Source organism: Lagenorhynchus albirostris, chromosome 19, assembly GCF_949774975.1.
Source record: "Lagenorhynchus albirostris chromosome 19, mLagAlb1.1, whole genome shotgun sequence".
In the NCBI taxonomy this organism is placed as follows: Eukaryota; Metazoa; Chordata; class Mammalia; order Artiodactyla; family Delphinidae; genus Lagenorhynchus; species Lagenorhynchus albirostris.
In genome coordinates, this window is record NC_083113.1 from 5,431,025 (window position 1) to 5,451,127 (window position 20,103).

At 45.0% G+C, this 20,103-nt stretch overlaps 1 protein-coding gene across 1 annotated transcript; it reads left to right on the plus strand.

Moving 5' to 3' along the window:
* Window positions 1-554: 554 nt before the first annotated feature.
* Window positions 555-19,943, plus strand: VSTM1 (V-set and transmembrane domain containing 1). The gene is made up of 9 exons (XM_060132007.1): window positions 555-669; window positions 7,984-8,019; window positions 8,154-8,410; window positions 10,069-10,162; window positions 18,263-18,352; window positions 18,452-18,479; window positions 18,639-18,676; window positions 18,782-18,813; window positions 19,755-19,943. Exons 1-9 carry the CDS (start codon window positions 636-638, stop codon window positions 19,872-19,874), a joined length of 729 nt encoding a protein of 242 aa, XP_059987990.1. The 5' UTR covers window positions 555-635; the 3' UTR covers window positions 19,875-19,943.
* The last annotated feature ends 160 nt before the right edge of the window (window positions 19,944-20,103 follow it).

Sequence of the window (20,103 nt, forward strand, 5' to 3'; positions counted from 1 at the left end):
GTGGGAAGGAGGCGCAAGAGGGAGAGGATATGGGGATATATGTATACATACAGCTGATTCTATTTGTTGTACAGCAGAAATTAACACATTTTTAACAACTACCGAGCCTGCTCTCTAGAGCCCTTGAGCCACAACTCCTGAGCCAGCGTGCCACAACTCCTGAAGCCTGCGTGCCTAGAGCCCATGCTCCGCAACAAGAGAAGCCACCACAATAAGAAGCCCACGCACCACAATGAAGAGTAGCCCCTGCTCATCCCAACTAGAGGAAACCCACATGCAGCAACGAAGACCAAATGCAGCCATAAATAAATAAATATTAAAAAAATAAAAATAAGACTATTGAAAAGACAAATTATTTTTAAAGAAGATATCTTGGGCAGGACTTCAGATGAGACAGGAGAGATCTCAGGGTGGGTGGAGGAAGATGTTATCATTGGTGACTTCTGGTTTCCTGAGTCAGTTGTGAGAAGGAAGCTGTACACCAAGTAGTGGAGAAGCAAAGTGTCAGAGCAAAACATCTCGCCCCACCTCCTCTGGACAGAGAGAGCAGGAGGGAGTTGCAATTGCCCAGTGCAGTTTCTTCCTTTGAACAGTAAGACTGAACACGGCATCTTGGTCCGGGCAGAAGGGACGCTATGATCACAGAATTCCTGTCCCTGCTTCACCTTGGTGAGTCTCCAGGACGGGGACAGATGGGTTTGGATGGGTGAGAACATTCACGGTGGAGTGGGGGTTAACACGGGGGATGTGACAAGTACAGAAATTATGGCTTCTGTGTGTTGGGTACAATGTACCGGCTGTGGTACCCACATGCTCTCGTTTTGGTGCTCACACAAAAGGGATGAGGGAGCAGAGGTGCAGAGACGTGTGGTAATACCCTTGGTTTACTTGGCTGAGATATGCACAGCTCCGATGGGACCTCCACGTGTGTACCATCTACATACCACCGTCTCGCCTTGAATGTTCCACTGGCATATAGGAGGGCAGGGTCTACAGGGTGTGAAAAGCTGTGAGTTTGGTTATGAACGAGGAGTACAGAAAAGACCTACTGTTACCGAGTCCAAACTTGTACTGCGTGCAGCATGACGGACCAATAATTCAAGAGAGACAAGTTGTTGGGGCAAGGAATAGTACCAGCAGACCAAGAAGATGGTGGACTAGTGTCCCCAAAAACCATCTTGCCGGGGGTCTGGATGCGAGTTTCTTTTCTAGAACCAAGAGGGAGAGGTGAGGAGGTAAAGTAAAAAAAAGGCAACAAGTTGTTACAAATATGTCCTGTTCCCACGAGACTTCGGAGAGGATACATTAACTTCTTCTTTCCTGCAGCCATTCACGGGTGGGTCTGGTCAGGATGTTTCCTGTGAGCTGAACAAAGGTATTTTAGCTTAAGGCTCAGGCATGGGAGCCAAGGTTCCTAGAAATAGGCCATTATGTCTACTTTCAGTTTATAGGCAACATCCCTTTAGTGATTAACTTGTAGCAAAAGCAATAGAATACAAAGGTTAAAGGAAAAGAAACAGATCCAATGTGGAGTCAGATTTGCTCTCCCCTGTGACCCTAAGGCAGCGAACAGTGGATACGAAGAACATTTTCTGACCAGCCCCATCCTTAGCCTGATTTCAACCATCCTTAACTGGAACATAAGGTGATCAAACAGACCTCAGCTTCTAGGATGGAAGACCTGGAATAGAATCTTGGCTTGGTCTCACGGGAGCCCCAGAATTTGAAACAGGAGTCCCACCAGACTGAGTCGCTAGTTCCTCCTGCGTGAGTGGGGTGGGGTGGGGGAAGGGGTGGTGTGGAGGACATTAGGACTCAACATCTGCCCTAGTTCTTTCTTCCTTCTTCTGGGTTCAGCCCTTCCCTTTGAGGTCATGCTTCTCCCACGCACACATTGGAGCGTGAGAGGCCGGTCACCATACCCCAAACCTCCAGCTGCAGGGCAGAATAAACGGGGCGGTCACCGACCTCGTCCTCCTCACCTTTATTTCCTGGGGCTGCCGTAACGAATCACCGCAAATCGGGCGGCTTAAAACAAGAGACATCTATTCTCCCACCGTTCTGGAGGCCAGACGTCCAAAATCCTGGTGTCAGCAGGGTTGATTCCTTCTGGGGGGGAGGGGGGTGCTCTGAGGGAGAGTCTATTCCATGCCTCTCTCCTCGATTCTGGTTGGGAGATGGCTGGCAACCCTTGGCATCCCTTGGTGTGTAGACGCATTACTACAAAGCCTCACACGGTCACGTGGCCATCCTCCCTCCCTGTGTTCTGTCTCCTGCTGGGTTAGGCTCCCCGCCTACTCCAGCATGACCTCATGTGAACTGTCGACTGAAAAATGAATCGCACAACTTAGAAGTTGAGAGTTACGTTTCATTCGGTGGATATTCTTAGGACTTCAAGCCCAGGAGACAGCATCTCAAGTAACCCTGCAGGATATATAGGAGTTTTGCAACAAAGGGCAGGTACTTTGAATGTCAAAAGGTTATTGTTAACAAACAACCCAATCCAAAAATGGGCAGAAGACCTAAATAGACATTTCTCCAAAGAAGATATACAGAGTGCCAACAAACACATGAAAGAATGCTCAACATCACTAATCATGAGAGAAATGCAAATCAAAACTACAATGAGATATCATCTCACACCAGTCAGAATGGCCATCATCAAAAAATCTAGAAACAATAAATGCTGGAGAGGGTGTGGAGAAAAGGGAACCCTCTTACACTGTTGGTGGGAATGTAAATTGATACAGCCACTGTGGAGAACAGTATGGAGGTTCCTTAAAAAGCTACAAATAGAACTACCATATGACCCAGCAATCCCACTACTGGGCATATACCCTGAGAAAACCATAATTCAAAAAGAGTCATGTACCAAAATGTTCATTGCAGCTCTATTTACAATAGCCCGGAGATGGAAACAACCTAAGTGTCCATCATCGGATGAATGGATAAAGAAGATGTGGCACATATATACAATGGAATATTACTCAGCCATAAAAAGAGACGAAATTGAGCTATTTGTAATGAGGTGGATAGACCTAGAGTCTGTCATACAGAGTGAAGTAAGTCAGAAAGAGAGAGACAAATACCGTATGCTAACACATATATATGGAATTAAAAAAAAAATGTCATGAAAAACCTAGGGGTGAAACAGGAATAAAGACACAGACTTACTAGAGAATGGACTTGAGGTTATGGGGAGGGGGAAGGGTAAACGGTGACAAAGCGATAAAGAGGCATGGACATATATACACTACCAAACGTAAGGTAAATAGCTAGTGGGAAGCAGCCGCATAGCACAGGGAGATCAGCTCGGTGCTTTGTGACCGCCTGGAGGGGTGGGATAGGGAGGGTGGGAGGGAGGGAGACGCAAGCGGGAAGAGATATGGGAATATATGTATGTATATAACTGATTCATTTTGTTGTGAAGCTGAAGCTAACATACCATTGTAAAGCAATTATACTCCAATAAAGATGTTAAAAAAAAAAGATTATTGTTAATGAAAGAAAACCAGATATCTCAAGTTAAGGCATTTAGCGCCTTTCCGTATATGGGAAGATGCAAGAGACTAGGCTTACTGAAACCATTCCTTTGACACACACCTCGGCTATCTGGGGTCAGTATCCTGCGTTTTCTCATCCTGAGTTCCCTCAGGGCTCACCGTGGGGACTGGCTGCAGTCTGATGGCTGCTAGATGGCGGGTATTCTTTTTTTTTTTTTTTGCGGTACGCGGGCCTCTCACTGTTGTGGCCTCTCCCGTTGCGGAGCACAGGCTCCGGACGCGCAGGCTCAGCGGCCATGGCTCACGGGCCCAGCCGCTCCGCGGCACGTGGGATCTTCCCCGACCGGGCACGAACCCGTGTTCCCTGCATCGGCAGGCGGACTCTCAACCACTGCGCCACCAGGGAAGCCCGGCGGGTACCCTTTGTTTCCTTCCTGAGTTCCCTCAGGGCTCACCAGCTCACTGGTGGCTCTCATCGCTGATGACTGTGACATCCTTTGTTTACTGATATGGCAGGCAATATTTTATTTCTCAGAATTCAGTTAGGATTCTGCATCCAATTCCAGTGTGTGTGTGTTGTGGGCTTTGTCTCCCCCAGCACCGAGCAACTCTTGACACCAGCTGGGTGTCCCACAATTCGACTCCATTGTGACACTATCTACCTGGAGATACTGTCCAATCCCACAGATTAAGGGCTCTGTCCTAAAAGACGGCCTCCCTCCCACTTAAGATGCTAGTCAGAAGCCCTGGTGGCCACCTGTGTTTCTGTCCAACTGGCTATAGATTGAAGGTTCCAAAAATCCCCTCCTTGGGTTCCACTAGTTTGCTAGAACTCAAATTTGCTAGAACACAGAACTCAGAGAAACATTTGACTCACTAGATTACTGATTTACTGTAGAAGAATTGAACTCAGGAATGGCCAGATGGAAGAGATGCACAGGGCAAGGTATGAGGAAAGACCTTCTGAGCGCGTCACACTCAAAAAATCTCCACATGTCCAACAAAGAAGCTCTCTGAACCCCATCCTTCTGGGTTTTTATGAAGGCTTCACTACATAGGCATGATTGATTAAATCCTTGGCAATTGATGGCCTCCCCAGAGGTCAGGGGGTGGGGGAGGGTGAGACTGACAGTTCCAACCCTTCAATCACGTGGTTGTTTCTGTGGTAACCAGCGCCCCCATCCTTAGGTTACAGAGAGACTTTCCAAAAGTTACATTAACATAGGAAAAGACACCTTTACATCTCTCAACACTTAGGGAATTCCAAGGGTTTTAGGAGCTCTGTGCCAGGACCAGGGACAAAGACCCAATACATGTTTCTTTTTCTTTCATTTTTTTTTTGTTTTGTTTCTGTTTTTGGCTGTGTCGGGTCTTAGTTGCGGCAGGCGGGATATTCGTTGAGGCATGTGGGATCATTCGTTGAGGCGCGCGGGCTTCTCTCTAGTTGTGGCGTGCGGGTTTTCTCTCTCTAGTTGTGGCGCGCGGGCTCCAGGTTGCCGGAATGTTGCCCGCACCACGCGGGATCTTAGTTCCCCGACCAGGGATCGAACCCGCGTCCCCTGCATTGGAAGGCAGATTCTTTATCACTGGACCACCAGGGAAGTCCCTATGTTTCTTGTTATAAGTCACAACATCATAGTAATTTTCCCCTTCTCTAGAGAGCTATGGTTTCTAGTGTCACCCACTCCTCCCTTTCTAGCATGGAAATTGTACAGCTCTCCATGTGGTGTACGTGAAGACCATACTAAATGTTAAATGTGTGATGCGTGGCTGAGTCAGGCAGAGAGGGTGGCTGTATGGTAGAAGACAGTTATCTGTGAAGGACCTGCTAAATAACGTAAGTATGTAAATGGCTGACGTATGTAAAGAGACTACCAAATGATAAATACTCGCCGATTGGTAGCTATTTATTGTAATTATTTCCAGTGAAGTGTGCTTACTTATGTTGCCCACTGCTCCCGACCTCAGAATTCTACTAAACTCCAAGGAGCTATCCCTTTATTCTTTGCTTTTTCAAGCTACCCTACATGCCAGTGGGTCTCTTCCCCTCAGTAACAAGTGTCTTCATTGCAGCCAGTTCTCTGCCTAAGTCAACTGTGGTCCTTTATTAAGAAAGAAATAAGGGCTTCCCTGGTGGCGCAGTGGTTGAGAATCCGCCTGCCAATGCAGGGGACACGGGTTCGATCCCTGGTCCGGGAATATCCCATCTGCCATGGAGCAACTAAGCCCATGCGCCACAACTACTGAAGCCCGCACACTCTAGAGCCCATGGGCCACAACTACTGAGCCCATGCGCCTCGAGCCTGTGCTCCACAACAAGAGAAGCCACCGCAATGAGAAGCCCATGCACCACAATAAAGAGTAGCCCCCGCTCGCCGCAACTAGAGAAAGCCAGCAACAAAGACCCAACACAGACAAAAATAAATTAAAGAAAAAAATAGGTTCTGAGGATCTAATGAACAGCACAGTGACTATAGTTAATAATATCGAAATTGGCTAAGAGAATGGATCATAAACATTCTCACACACACAGAAAAGGTAATTTTCTGAGGTGAGAGATGTGTTAACTAGCTTTAATATGGTGATCATTTTACAATGTATACATACATCAAATCATCACGTTGTACACTCTGAATACATTACAGTTTTATTTGTCAAAAACAGAGAACCCCTCTCCCAATGTTTACCTACTCCTTAGTAGGGTTTCTTGATGTAAAGTGAACCTAAGGCAATTGTGTGCTTATTAAAAATAAAAAAGGAAGAATAGGAATCACCCTTTGAGCAGAAGACTGGCTGATAACACAGCTGAGGTGACGTGAGACTAAAAGCAGAATACGCGGAGGGCCTAAAAAGAGACCATGAGACCTGGGACCCCCTTGACCACCCAGAAACTGATTTCCTACCAGTCAGTGTACCATTCTCACTGCTAATGCAGCCTCGGTCCACTGTCACTCCCCCACCTCCCTGCTTCCTGGTGAAGCTTGGGGGCTTGTGTTTTGAGTCCATCCCTGAGTGGAAACAAGGGCCAGATGTCCTGAGTCACTCTCATGTCTACAGAAATTCTAGCTTCACCCATTAACAGAGGCCTGAGACTGGCATCCATTTCCCCCACAATATGGGACTGGGGTCCCTTATTTCCATCCGTGGGTTAACGTCCCCATCCCAGAATGAAATATAAAGAATAGAGCACAGAAGAGGTAGGGGCTAAAGTACGTAAGGATCAAAGCTGCAAGTGCGGGGAGCATCTGGGACCAGAAAACATCTTCAATTCTTCGTGAAAAGAACGACCCCGTCGTGGAGAGCAAATCCTCCCCGTTTGAATGTGGGTGGAAACCCACATGGACACTCCACAGTAAACAACTGTTGCATTCTTTAAGTGGAAAGCATAAAAATTGCAGTCACAGAAAATGTAGGTAAATGTTCAGTGATTTCCGGATGGAAGAAGAAGGACTAATTACGAAAGGAATGCAATATATCAGAAAAAGTTGCTGGCATTTTTTACATAAACATAACATTATTTTATTTTTTGAGATGGTGCCTGGAAAATAACTTTTATGTACTTATTTATTTTTAATTGAGGTATAATTGACTTACAATGTTGTATTAGTTTCAGGTGTACAACATAGTGACTCGGTATTTTTATACGTTACACAACGATCACCGTTGTAAACATAACTTCCGAATGACAAACAATGGGACAAAAGTAAAAGGTGAAAAAATAAACCCAGGGAAGCACCTGCAAGGAATAAGGCAGATCTTTAACAGATGAGTCACACAGTCTCTGCCTCATTTTAACTCAAAGACAAGCATAGAGAGATTATCATACTTAGTGAAGTAAGTCAGAGAAAGACAAATATCATATGATATCACTTATATATGGAATCTAAAAAAAGATATGAAAGAAATTATCTACAAAACAGAAATAGGGGCTTCCCTGGTGGCGCAGTGGTTGAGAGTCCGCCTGCCGATGCAGGGGACACGGGTTCGTGCCCCGGTCTGGGAGGATCCCACATGCCGCGGAGCGGCTGGGCCCGTGAGCCATGGCCGCTGCGCCTGCGCGTCCGGAGCCTGTGCTCCGCAACGGGAGAGGCCACAGCAGTGAGAGGCCCGCGTACCGCAAAAAAAAAAAAAAAAAAAAGAAAGAAAGAAAAGAAATAGAATTACAGACATAGAAAAAAAACTTATGGTTACCAAAGGGGAAAGGGCGGGGAGGGGTAAATTAGGAGTTTGGGATTAACATATACACACTACTATGTACAAAATAGATAACCAACAAGGACCTATTATATAGCACAGAGAACTATACTCAATATTTTGTAATGACCTACAAGGGAAAAGAATCTGAAAAAGAATATTATATAACTGAATCACTTTGCTGTACACCTGAAACTAACACAACATTGTAAATCAAAACTCTACTTCAATTAAAAAAAAAAAAGACAAACATATAATTCATCTCTCATGAGAGTTTCTCTTCCAGGGCTTTGTCTGGGCAATGAAGATGAGAACAATCATGGTAAGTTGTCTCCCACTTAGACTCTGTTCCTGTGCCCCAAGTTTCATGACCTTTTCCCTTTCATCCTCTGAATTCTAGGAGGGTTTTGGTGGTCACCAAGATGAAGAGTCAAACTAACTCCGAATTCTTTCCAGAGAAATTTTCCAAATCCCTCCTCCATGCCTTGCCCAGCTCAGAGGTTGAACACGGCAGCAATGTGACCCTCAAGTGCCAGTCTGACGTCCAGAATGTGACATTCGTGCTGGGGAAGTTGCAGGACTCTGGGTACAAGCAAGAATGCAACTCAACAGGACAGGATACTAAATTCCTCCTCACTGACCTGAAGCCTAAAGATGCTGGACAGTACTTTTGTACCTACAAGATGGTGGCTGTAGAGAAATGGGAACTCCGTGTGAGAATAAGGCTCTTATCAGGGATTCTGAGTGGGTCTCAAGGATGTGAACGTGGGCGAGTGTTTTAGAATAGAGTTTGTTAAAAAAACAAAATTCAACTGAGTACATTTTAAAGATCTAATTGGCTTTCTCAAATAATTCATGAAGGAGGAAGCATCCCTTCTAGCAAGTAGAGAGGAGTTCCACAGGGCTACAGAAAAGGAGAGGTTTTTTAAAACCAGACAAAGAAGTCATAAATAAAAAAGATCATTTCGTTTTTAGGTTAACCTACCTATGGAGTACAGAAGGGATCTATGTGGCAGATTACCTCATGGTCCTCTGGGGATGGAGGAGGCCCCTGTGATGACCTCATTGGTGTGACCAGAAAATTCCCGACTGACCACCTAAGACAACATTTTGGGGGGCGGGGTGGGAGGGATGCGGGTTTGAAGCTTCAGTTAGGTTAGGTAGTGAGCCCCATCATGGTCTACATAAATGATTCCATTTTGGGCCTGTGGTTTGCTTTTTTTTTTTTTTTTTTTTTTTTTGCGGTACGCGGGCCTCTCACTGCCGTGGCCTCTCCCGTTGCGGAGCACAGGCTCGGGACGCGCAGGCTCAGCGGCCATGGCTCACGGGCCCAGCCGCTCCGCGGCATGTGGGATCTTCCCGGACCGGGGCACGAACCCGCGTCCCCTGCATCGGCAGGCGGACTCTCAACCACTGCGCCACCAGGGAAGCCCTGTGGTTTGCTTTTTAACAAGGTATTAATAGAAACTTTGAGGTACAGTAAGGCCAAAGATAAGGATACGATGGTCATTGAAAAGATAGTTTGTTAACAGTTCCTAAGAAAAGGGGACATGTCATGCCACACCGTGCAGGACCACATGGGGAAGCACCCAGTCAGGACATAGAGACAAGGGGAGGAGTGTTGGCAAGAGGCTTTACTGTGGTTTCTGTGGGAAATAACAGTCTGAGGATTGGATCTGGGGTATAGAGGCTGTCCCTGGCTGTCTGGGACCTGGGCCTGGGGTGATTAGGGCAGAGAAAGTGTCCCTGAGTATAAGAGAACAATAAGGGATGTGGCTGGAAGCGTGGGCTCTGGATAGACTGGTTTGCATTTGAGAGATGTGCTTGAGGGAAAGTTTTTTCCTGTCCCTAGAAATTGGATAACCATGGGAGGAGAATCCCTCTAGGGTCAGCAAGGTCCCAAGATGTCACAGCATCAAATGTAGAAAATAAAAGACATGGTTAATACAGAGAGATGGGTGAGAATGCCCCCAGGTGCAGTGGAAAATGGGAAACGCTGGTCCTTCCCTTCACCCCCATTGCCTTGTCTTCTTCCGGATCAGTCCTAAAACCTTCCCTCTCAGTCAACGTAGGCCCTGAGATGACTCCAGGTCACAGTATGACACTCTTACGTCTGATTCCTCACAACAGAATGGAATGTAGTATTCTTTACTCTGATGAAACTGGGGATCTCAGAATGATTACAAGTTGAGAAAGTAGGAAAAGACCAAACTGAGCATCATGGCAGCATAAGGCATCGCTTGTTTTTGTATCTCCATTTCAACAACAAAAATATAGCATCCATCCATGAACAAAAGTGCCTCTATGGGAGTTGTGGGACCCAGCACCATATACCAGGAGGAATCTCACCCACGTGTGCATTGGGTAATAGGCAGACACACCTCAGTACCAGCTGTGGAACCTGCAGGAGACTGTGACCTGGTTCCAGCCCCTCTTGATCATGGTCTGGGAGAACATGGACATGGGTAGTTACCTATGGACGAGAGAACCTTTGTGAAGTTTACAAACGAAGACTGAATAATGAAGAAATAGAAAACTGGAACAGACCAATAATGGATAAACAGATTGAATCAGTAATCAAAAACCTCCCAATGAAGAAAAGCCCAGGACCAGATAGTTTCACTGGTGAATTCTACCAAACATTTAAAGAGGAAATAACACCAATCATTCCCAAACTCTTCCCAAAAATTGCAGAGGAAGGAACACTCCCATGCTCATTTTACAAGGCCTGCATTACCTTGATATCGAAACCAGATAAGGACACTAAAAGAAGAGAAAACTACAGACCAATATCCCTGAAGAATATAGATGCAAAAATGTTAGCAAACCAATTTTTAAAGTGCATTAAGGGCTTCTCTGGTGGCGCAGTGGTTGAGAATCTGCCTGCTAATGCAGGGGACACGGGTTCGAGCCCTGGTCTGGGAGGATCCCACATGCCGCGGAGCAACTAGGCCCGTGAGCCACAAGTACTGAGCCTGTGCGTCTGGAGCCTGTGCTCCGCAACAAGAGAGGCCGCGATAGTGAGAGGCCCGCGCACCGCGATGAAGAGTGGCCACAACTAGAGAAAGCCCTCGCACAGAAACGAAGACCCAACACAGCAAAAAATAAATTAATTAATTTAAAAAAAAGTGCATTAAAACCTCATACACCATGATTAAGCAAGATTTATCCCTTGAATGCAAGGATGGTTTAACATAGACAAATCAATAAATGTGATACATACGTTAATAGAAAGAAGGATAAAAATCATACGATTATCTCAATAGATGCAGGAAAAACCTTTGACAAAGTACAACATCAAGATAAAAACTCTTAATAAACTGGGTGTAGAAGGAACAAACTTCAACACAATAAAGGCCAATACAACAGGCCCACAACCAAGGTCATACTCCATGATGAAAGGTTGAAAGCTTTTCCTCTAATATCAGGAACAAGGATACACACTCTCACCACTTCAATTCAACATAATACTGGAAGCCCTAGCTAGAACAATCAGACAAGACAAAAAAAAAAAGCACCCAAATTGGAACGGAAGAAGAAAAATTGTCTTCATCTGCAGATGATATGATCTTATATATAGAAAACCCTAAAGACTCAACCCAAAAACTATTAAACTAATCAACAAATTCAGTAAAGTTGCAGGATATAAAATCAACACACAAAAATAAGTTCTGTTTCTATATACTAACAACACAATATCTTGAAAAGAATAAAGGAAAAATCTTATTCATGATAGCATCAAAACCAATAAAATATCAATACTTAGGAATAAATATAACCAAGGAGGTGAAAGATCTGTACACTGAAAACTACAGGACTCTGATGAAAGAAATTGAAGAAGACAATGGAAATGGAAAGCTATCCCATGTTCACAGATCAGAAGAATTAATATTGGTAAACTGTCCATATTACCCAAAACCTTACATAGATTTGATGCAAATCTTTATCAAAATTCCAATGGCATTTTTCACAGAAATAGAACAAACGATCCTAAAATTTGTAGGTAACCACAAAAGACTCCAAATAGCCAAAACAATCCCGAGAAAGAAGAACAAAGCCATAGGCATCACACTTCTTGATTTCAAACTATACTGCAGGGCTTCCCTGGTGGCTCAGTGGTTGAGAATCCGCCTGCAGATGCAGGGGACGCGGGTTCGTGCCCCGGTCCGGGAGGATCCCATATGCCGCGGAGCGGCTGGGCCCGTGAGCCATGGCCGCTGAGCCTGCGCGTCCGGAGCCCGTGCTCCGCAACGGGAGAGGCCACGGCAGTGAGAGGCCCGCGTACCGCAAAAAAAAAAAAAAAACTATACTGCAAAGCTATAGTAATCAAAACAGTATGATCCTGGACTAAAAATAGACACACAGATCAACGGAACAGAACTGGGAACCCAGAAATAAACCCTTGTATATACAATCAACTAAATTTGACAGGGAAGCCAAGAATGCTCAGTGGGGAAAAGATAGTCTCTTCAATAAATTGTGTTGGAAAAACTAGACAACCACTTGCACAAGAATGAAATGGGACCTCTACCTTCAACCACTTACAAAAATTTAACTTGAAATGGATAAAAGACTTAAACATAAGACTACAAACAATAAAACTCCTAGAAGAACACAAAGGGAAGAAGATCCTTGACACTGTTCTTGGCAACAATTTTTTTGGATATGACACCAAATGTACAAGAAACAAAAGCAAAAATAAATAAGTGGGACTACATCAAACTAAAAAAGCTTCTGCACAGCAAAAGAAACAATCAATGAAATGAAAAGGCAACCTACCAAATGGGAGAAAATACTTGAAAACTGTTGGTGCTCTTTCCTGGGATAGGATTGGAAGGTGGGGTTAGGATTGGAAGTAGTGTCATTCATAAATATTTTTGTTCTTAAAATAATAGCAAACTTCAGCAGTATTAAGAAGAGCAGTCTAGGGGCTTCCCTGGTGGCGCAGTGGTTGAGAGTCTGCCGATGCAGGGGACGCGGGTTCGTGCCTCGGTCCGGGAAGATCCCACATGCAGCGGAGCGACTGGGCCCGTGAGCCATGGCCACTGAGCTTGTGCGTCCGGGGGCTGGGCTCTGCAACGTGAGAGGCCCGAGTACCATGAAAAAAAAAAAAAAAAAAAAAAGAAGAGTAGTCTAGTGCTCTGGCCCTGGTTTGGGAACCTAGTGAGCACCTGGAGAATGGAAAAGACATTCTCTTCCCTGCTCCCCAAAGAGGGCATGGAGTCCATAGACAGAACTTGAGGATTTACGTCCCCAAGGTTCCCATATAAACATCGTGATTCCTTTTCTTGCATCCTGTTTTCTAGATAAAGATGATCAAAGTGGACCTGACCCTGCAAAAACAGGTAATATAATTAGAGAGGACCTGTTTTTCCCAGTTGTATCCACCTCATGAGGCAGAGGATCCCCTTCTGATTAAAAGGCACAAGGAGAATCTTAATGCCCCCTCTCTCCATGTTGGGAAGATGCTCTCTAAGGCACTCCCAGGTTCTGAAAACACTGGTGAAAAAAACAGCACAAGGTATATAATCTGCCATTTTACATAATGAAAAACTACAGTGGAGCTTCGTGAAGAATGAGGGTGAGTTTGTGTGACTGGTTTGGGGAATGGGACTGGAACCTGTGGAGTCCAGGTACTTTGGGAATATATATGATCAAAGACTTGTTAAAACTTTAAAGTTCTCAAAAAATGGTGAATATTAAATTTTTTTTCTGATATTGCTTTTCCGTGAAGAATTGACTAGGATTCTACCCTCAGAGATTTGTAAAAACTAGGGCTTTCTTCAGGTTTAGACTGAAATGGGCTTATCCATAAAAGGATTTATTTTTGCCATGCCCTGAGGCTTGTGGGATCTTAGTTCCCTGACCAGGGATCAAACCTGGGCCCCTGGCAGTGGGAGCAAGGAGTCCTAACCATGGGGACCACAGGGGAATTGACATAGATGCTTAATGGTTTTTTCTTTCAGCAACTCATAACCTTCCTGTAATCTACTCCAATGAGCCAAAATTGTTCAAGGTTGCCATTAGTATAATAGAATTTTTTTTAAAAGATATCCTCGGGACGTCCCTGGTGGTCCAGTGGTTAGGATTCTGTGCTTCTACTGCAGGGAGCACGGGTTGGATCCCTGGTAGGGGAACTAAGATCCCACATGCAACCCCACCCCACACATCCCCGGCGTGGCCAAGAAAAAAGAGAAAAAAAAGATATCCTCCACTGTATCTCCTCTTTGAAAATGTTTTTATTCAGTATTAACAGGCTTGGGAAAATGACTGCAGCACCATCCAAAATGACTGCTACTCTATCCAGTAGAGTCAAAGGACTTGGAAGTATCAGAAGTGAGAGGGAAAGCCAAAGCTTTCCTATTTTTGGCTCTTCTATAATTTATTTTCTTTCTTTTTTTATTGATATATCACTCCCATTCCATAAATTCACCCTTTTAAAGTGGACAAGGCAGTGGCATTTGGTATATTCACAAGGTTGTGCAGTCATCACCACTATCATTCCCCACATGAAGTCCCATTAAGCAGTCACTCTTCATCCCCCCTCTCCTGACAGGCCCTGCCAACCATTAATCTGCTTCTGACTCTATGGTTTTGCCTTTCCTGGACATTTCATGTAAATGCATTCACAAAATACGTGGTCTTTCGAGACTGGCTTCTTTCACTTAGCATAACGTCTTCAAGGTTCATCTATGTTGTAGCAGGTATCAGTACTTCATTCCTTTTCATGGCTGAATAATATTCCATCATATGGGGCTTCCCTGGTGGCACAGTGGTTGAGAGTCCGCCTGCCGGTGCGGGGGACGGGGGTTCGTGCCCCGGTCCGGGAGGATCCTGCGTGCCGTGGAGCGGCTGGGCCCGTGAGCCATGGCCACTGAGCCTGCGCGTCCAGAGCCTGTGCTCCGCAACCGGAGAGGCCACAACAGTGAGACGCCCGCGTACCGCAAAAAAAAAAAAAAGTACTTTCAGAGTTCACTTTTTTTTTTAATTTGTTTATTTTTGGCTGCATTGGGTCTTTGCTGCTGCACGCAGGCTTTCTCTAGTTGAGGCAAGCAGGGGCTACTCTTCACTGTGGTGCACGGGCTTCTCTTGTTGTGGAGCACAGGCTCTAGGCGTGGGGGTCAGTAGTTGTGGCACACGGGCTTAGTTGCTCCACGACATGGGGGATCTTTCCGGACCAGGGCTCGAACCCATGTCCCCTGAATTGGCAGGTGGATTCTTAACCACTATGCCACAAGGGAAGTCCCAGGGTTCACATTTACACCACCACAATTCTAAACAGAGTAAAATATCTGTAAGCACAGATATGCTGTCCCCAGCCTGTATACACATGCCTCCAAAGGGACCCTCTACTCCAGTTCTGTGCAGAGACCAATGATCAATGTCATCACCTAACTTTGCCCCAAATCCGGGCTTTCTTTCTGGTGCCTGTGACTTCATTTATGCCCTGTGTCAAGCTGTATCCCTTTGCTCTGTCAGATGCCTTAGACCAATAGCATAGACCTTCTGCAAATTTATCTTTGTAACTTGTAAATAGTGATGCAAAGTCTAACCAGGATATGTGGACATCTCAGGGTAAAGCCAGTTTAGTGGGCGGTGGACAGTTTTGCAATAATTTACTTCTCCTTTCTAGGGAAACTGCTATGTGAGAGAAACTGTAGGGTAGTCAAGGGGAGGATTGAAAGCATAAGGCAAGGCAGATGTTTCTATGCCTCCATCCAGGAACAGCTGTTCCTGTCCCATTTTTACATGTCCATGGGGATGCACTGCTCCCACAAATGGCAGCAGTTGGTAAAGGGGTGCTCTGGGCCACACAAATCCCAAGGCATCCTTCCAGGCAACCCCCCAACGAAGACATCAAAGTGCTCACGCTGGAAAGGGGAAAAAGCCATGATCTAGCATGCATCAAAATGGCAAAGGAATCTGGGGGAACACGGGTGGAGGAACGTTGACAGCATCTGTTACAGACGGAGATGGGTGTGGGTAGAATATTGGGTGAGAATATAATCATGATCACTGCGATCTCATTATCTTACACATTGAGTCAGATTCTAGACTGAATGCTTTAGAGCCAGTATTTTTCATCACCACCTCTCTCTTCAAGTGAGGCATTCGTGGGTTTTTTTGGAGGGTGGGGGCATGCCAGAAGGCATGTGGGATCTTCCCCAACCAGGGGTCAAACCCGAGCCCCCTGCAGTGGGAGCGCAGAGCCTTAACCACTGGACCTCCAGGGAAGTCCCAAGTGAGGTATTCTTACCTCCTTTTCCCCCACCTCCTTTCCCACCGTTTCCTGGAGGTATAATTGACCAATAAAGCGGTAAGATATTGAAAGTGTACAACACGCTGATGATTTGATACATGTGTACATTGTAGAAAGATTCTCCCCATAGAGTTAATTCACACGCCCCTCAACTCATCTCATAGATTTACTTTTTTTTTTTTTTGGTTGAGAATGCTTAAGATCTACTCTCTTAGTAAATTTCCATTATATGATACAGTGCCATAAACTAGGGTTCATGCGGTCCGTGAGATCCTCAGATCCTATTCATCTGAAACTGACAGTTTGTACTCTTTGACCAACCTCTCCCCATTTCCCCCGCCCCCAAGCCCCTAGCAACCACCATTCTACTCTCTGTTTCTATGAGCTTATGACAGATACCATGCAGTATCTGTCTTTGTCTGGCTTATCTCACTTGCATAATACCCTCAAGGTTCATCCACATTATTGCACACGGCAGGATGTCCTTCTTTCTCTTGGCTGTATAACATTCCGTTGTATATGTACACCACACGGAAAATTCTTCTTCTCTTTCTTTTTTGTTTAGAATGCTCTAAGATTTATTCACCATCCTTTATCGGGGGGTATTTTTTAATTGAACTAGAGTTGACATACAATATGAATTTCAGGTGTACAACACAGTGACTCGATATTTTTTATACATTACAAAATGGTCACCACAATAAGTCTCGTAACCATCTGTCACCGTACAAAGTGACTAGAAGACTGTTGATTATATTCCCTATGTGTATATCACATTCCCCATGACGTATTTATTTTGCGACTGGGAGTTTGTACCTATTAATCCCCTTCACCTATTTCATCCTTCCCCCCAACCCCTCTCCTCTGACAACCACCAGTTTGCTCTCTGTATCTATGAGTCTGTTTTCGGTTTGTTTGTTCATTTGTCTTGTTTTTCAGATTCCACATATAAGTAAAAGCATATGGTATTTGTCTTTCTCTGTCTGACTTATTTCACTAAGCATAATACCCTCTAGGTCCATCCACATTGTTGCAAATGGCAATTTTCCATCCTTTTTTACAGTGAGTAGTATTCCCTTCTTTATCTATTCATCTATCGATGGACACAGGTTGCTTCAATATCTTTAGAAAATGATTCTTGGACTTTGATTTTTCTGCTGTTAGACTTGTCATCACTTCTATAGCAACACAGTTAGTTTGGGAAAATGTGGTTCTCACCAGGTTTTGAATTCTCTGGAACAGGTTCAGAATATCGCTTGTCTTGAATGGCCACACCCAGTGGTCAGCACAGAACAACCCTGACCTTGTGGCAGACTGGCCTAAAAGGGTTAGACATACCAGAGTCCAAAGCCCATCCCGTCTGTGTGACTTTGGGGAACTCGATTTACTTTCTGGTACTTGATTTACGTATGAACGAAATGGGGACCATAAACCTATCTTGCGTGTTTATTGTCAAGATGATAAAAAACAGGGAATCCCCTGGCGGTCCAGTGGTTAGGACTCTGGGCTTTCACTGCCGAGGGCCCAGGTTCAAACGCTGGTTGGGGAACCAAGATCCTGCAAGCTGAGTGGCAAAAAAAAAAAAAAAAAAAAAAGATGAGAAAGAATGCACGTGAATGCTAAGTGGCTCACAGTAAATAAATATTATTCCTGGGGATGAAACATTTACTGGGTATTTCCCATCTACAAGGCACTGGGCTAGCCCTCTCTGTATGTACTGACCACTCAATCTCCCTACCACCCAGTAAAGTAGCCACGATTGCTATCCTCACTTTGTATAAATTTATTTATTTATTTATTTTTGGCTGCCCCCACGAGGGGCTACTCTTTGTTGCGGTGCGCAGGCTTCTCATTGCGGTGGCATCTCTGGTTGTGGAGCACCAGGTCTAGGCGTGCGGGCTCAGTAGTTGTGGCTCGCGGGCTCAGCAGTTGTGGCTCGCGGGCTCAGTAGTCGTGGCTCGCGGGCTCTAGAGAGCAGGCTCAGTAGTTGTGGCGCACGGGCTTAGTTGCTCCGCGGCATGTGGGATCTTCCCAGACCAGGGCTCGAACCTGTGTCCCCTGCATCGGCAGGCGGATTCCTAACCACTGCGCCACCAGGGAAGTCCCGCTATCCTCACTTTGAATGGGAAAACAAAAGCTCGGGAGATGAAGAATTTCCCTAAAGCATAATTGGACATTCCTGCTCTGAGGTGGTCGCTCCGAGTTTTGAAGCCAGGCCGTCTGGCTCCTTGAGACCGTTCAGCTAAAGTCGATCAGTGTGCTTCAGGAGCCAGTCTCGCTCTCTAACCCACCCTTCTCCCACCAGACACCGAAGTCATCTTTGTCGCCACCTTCTGCTGCCTCTTTGTCCTCCTCTTCATCGCCGTCTTCTTCATCTACAGATGCACTCGGCACGGTAAGTGCAGAGAAGCACACGTTTAAAACTCTGAGGAAGGGAGTAAAGTGAAGGATTCTCTCAGGAGATAAATTCCTCCCTGTGTTTTTTTTTTAATAGATTCATCACATGAAGAATCCGCCAAGAGGTAGATATACTTGACAGATCTCATGCCCTAACTCCCACTCCATTCTTCAGAGACCCCACTGGTCCATCGGTGACTCGTATGCCCAGCCCCGCTACTTGCAGCCTTATCTTCTCCCCCAAATCTTCAGATCCCATACTTTAATATGTTTCTCTCTCTCAGAACCAGCCATTCCAAACTTCCCGAGCAGGGAGCTGCAGGTAAGTGATCAGGGAAGAAACCATAAGGAATCTTGGGTTAGAAAGACGAAGATCTGACTCTTGCAATCTGAGAACTGATTTTTTTTTTCTTTTACTCACATGCAGGTGTATCCAAACTGGAAGGAACATCTGAATCGGTGAGTTCTCCCCTTTGGAATAACCCAAGAGCTCACTTGCACCACAGGCGGGTCTGTCTAGCTCATACGCTGGTTATATAGATAAGGCCAATTAATATTGAGTTTAAAAACATGTACTTTAATGGAACTCGTAAAAAGAGATTAGAATGGTGGTTACGAGGGGCTGGGGGGGGGATATGACATTTAAGGGAACGAACTTGCAACTTGTTCAGGAATAAGTCGTGGGAATCTAATGCACAGCACGGGGATTACAGTCAACAACACTGTATCATACACTTCGGAGTTGCCAGGAGGCTAAATCATAATTGTTCTCACCACAAAAAGAAATGATAATTATGTGACAGGACGGAGGTGTTAGCAATGTGATAGCCACAGTGCAATATATCAATGTATCACATCGACATGTGTACACCTTAAACTTGCACAATGTTATGTCAATTATATCTCAAACAAACAAAAAACCCCACACGCTTTGAATTCCAGAGTAGCTGGATTCCAGCTCCCAATGTCCACTATTTATCGCCAGTGTGGTCTGAGACAAATCACAAAACCCCCATGATTTGGACCCTTCCTTTCCTTCCATATCTAACGGGAATCTAAAAGGCTTGTGAGAGTCTAGTGATGTCATAAACATAAAGGGTTTATTGGAGTTTCTGGCAAATTTTAAGGGTCAGCTGGATGGCAGGAAAGCATCATTTAACAAATATTAACCAATTTACATCCATCCAGTTTTTCTACTTAAAAGACTGCTTATTTGTGATTTAACATTAATGAGCATTATAACACCTAAGAGCAGTTGCACATCTGAAATGCATCTGGTGAGACTGAGGACCTCAATTTTTAATTTAATTTAAATTCGTTTGAATTTAAGTCACCGCGCGTGGCTCGTGGCTACTGTATTTGGCATCTCAGCTCTACATGCACGTCTCTTTTCCTCAAAGCCTGAAGAATCCCAGGGAGTGATCTATGTAAAGCTAAACACCAACGCACTGTCTGAGGCAGCTTCTGTCCCCACCATGGAGCCCCCAGGGTCGTGTGACTACGTAACACTGAAGGTATAGAACTGAAGGAAGAGCTTCTTCCCTGGGAAGGAGAGAATGGATTAAGATGACGGAACTTATGAAAGCCCAGGTGACTCTGTGTCTTTGGTTCATTATCCATAATAATAAAATATTTTCCCTTCTCACTTCCCCTCCTCTCAACAATTACTGGGTGGGTTTTCACAAAACTGGAGCGTAACCTTTGTATGGTTCGACTTAAAACATGGGCTAAGAATACGTATGGTATCTC

Coding starts and splice junctions, on each gene's coding strand:
- VSTM1 (XM_060132007.1), top strand. CDS start 636: ATGATCACAGAATTCCTGTCCCTGCTTCACCTTG. Junction 18,353..18,451: donor CTACAGATGCACTCGGCACG/GTAAGTGCAGAG, acceptor TTTTTTTAATAG/ATTCATCACATGAAGAATCC. Junction 18,814..19,754: donor TGGAAGGAACATCTGAATCG/GTGAGTTCTCCC, acceptor TTTTCCTCAAAG/CCTGAAGAATCCCAGGGAGT.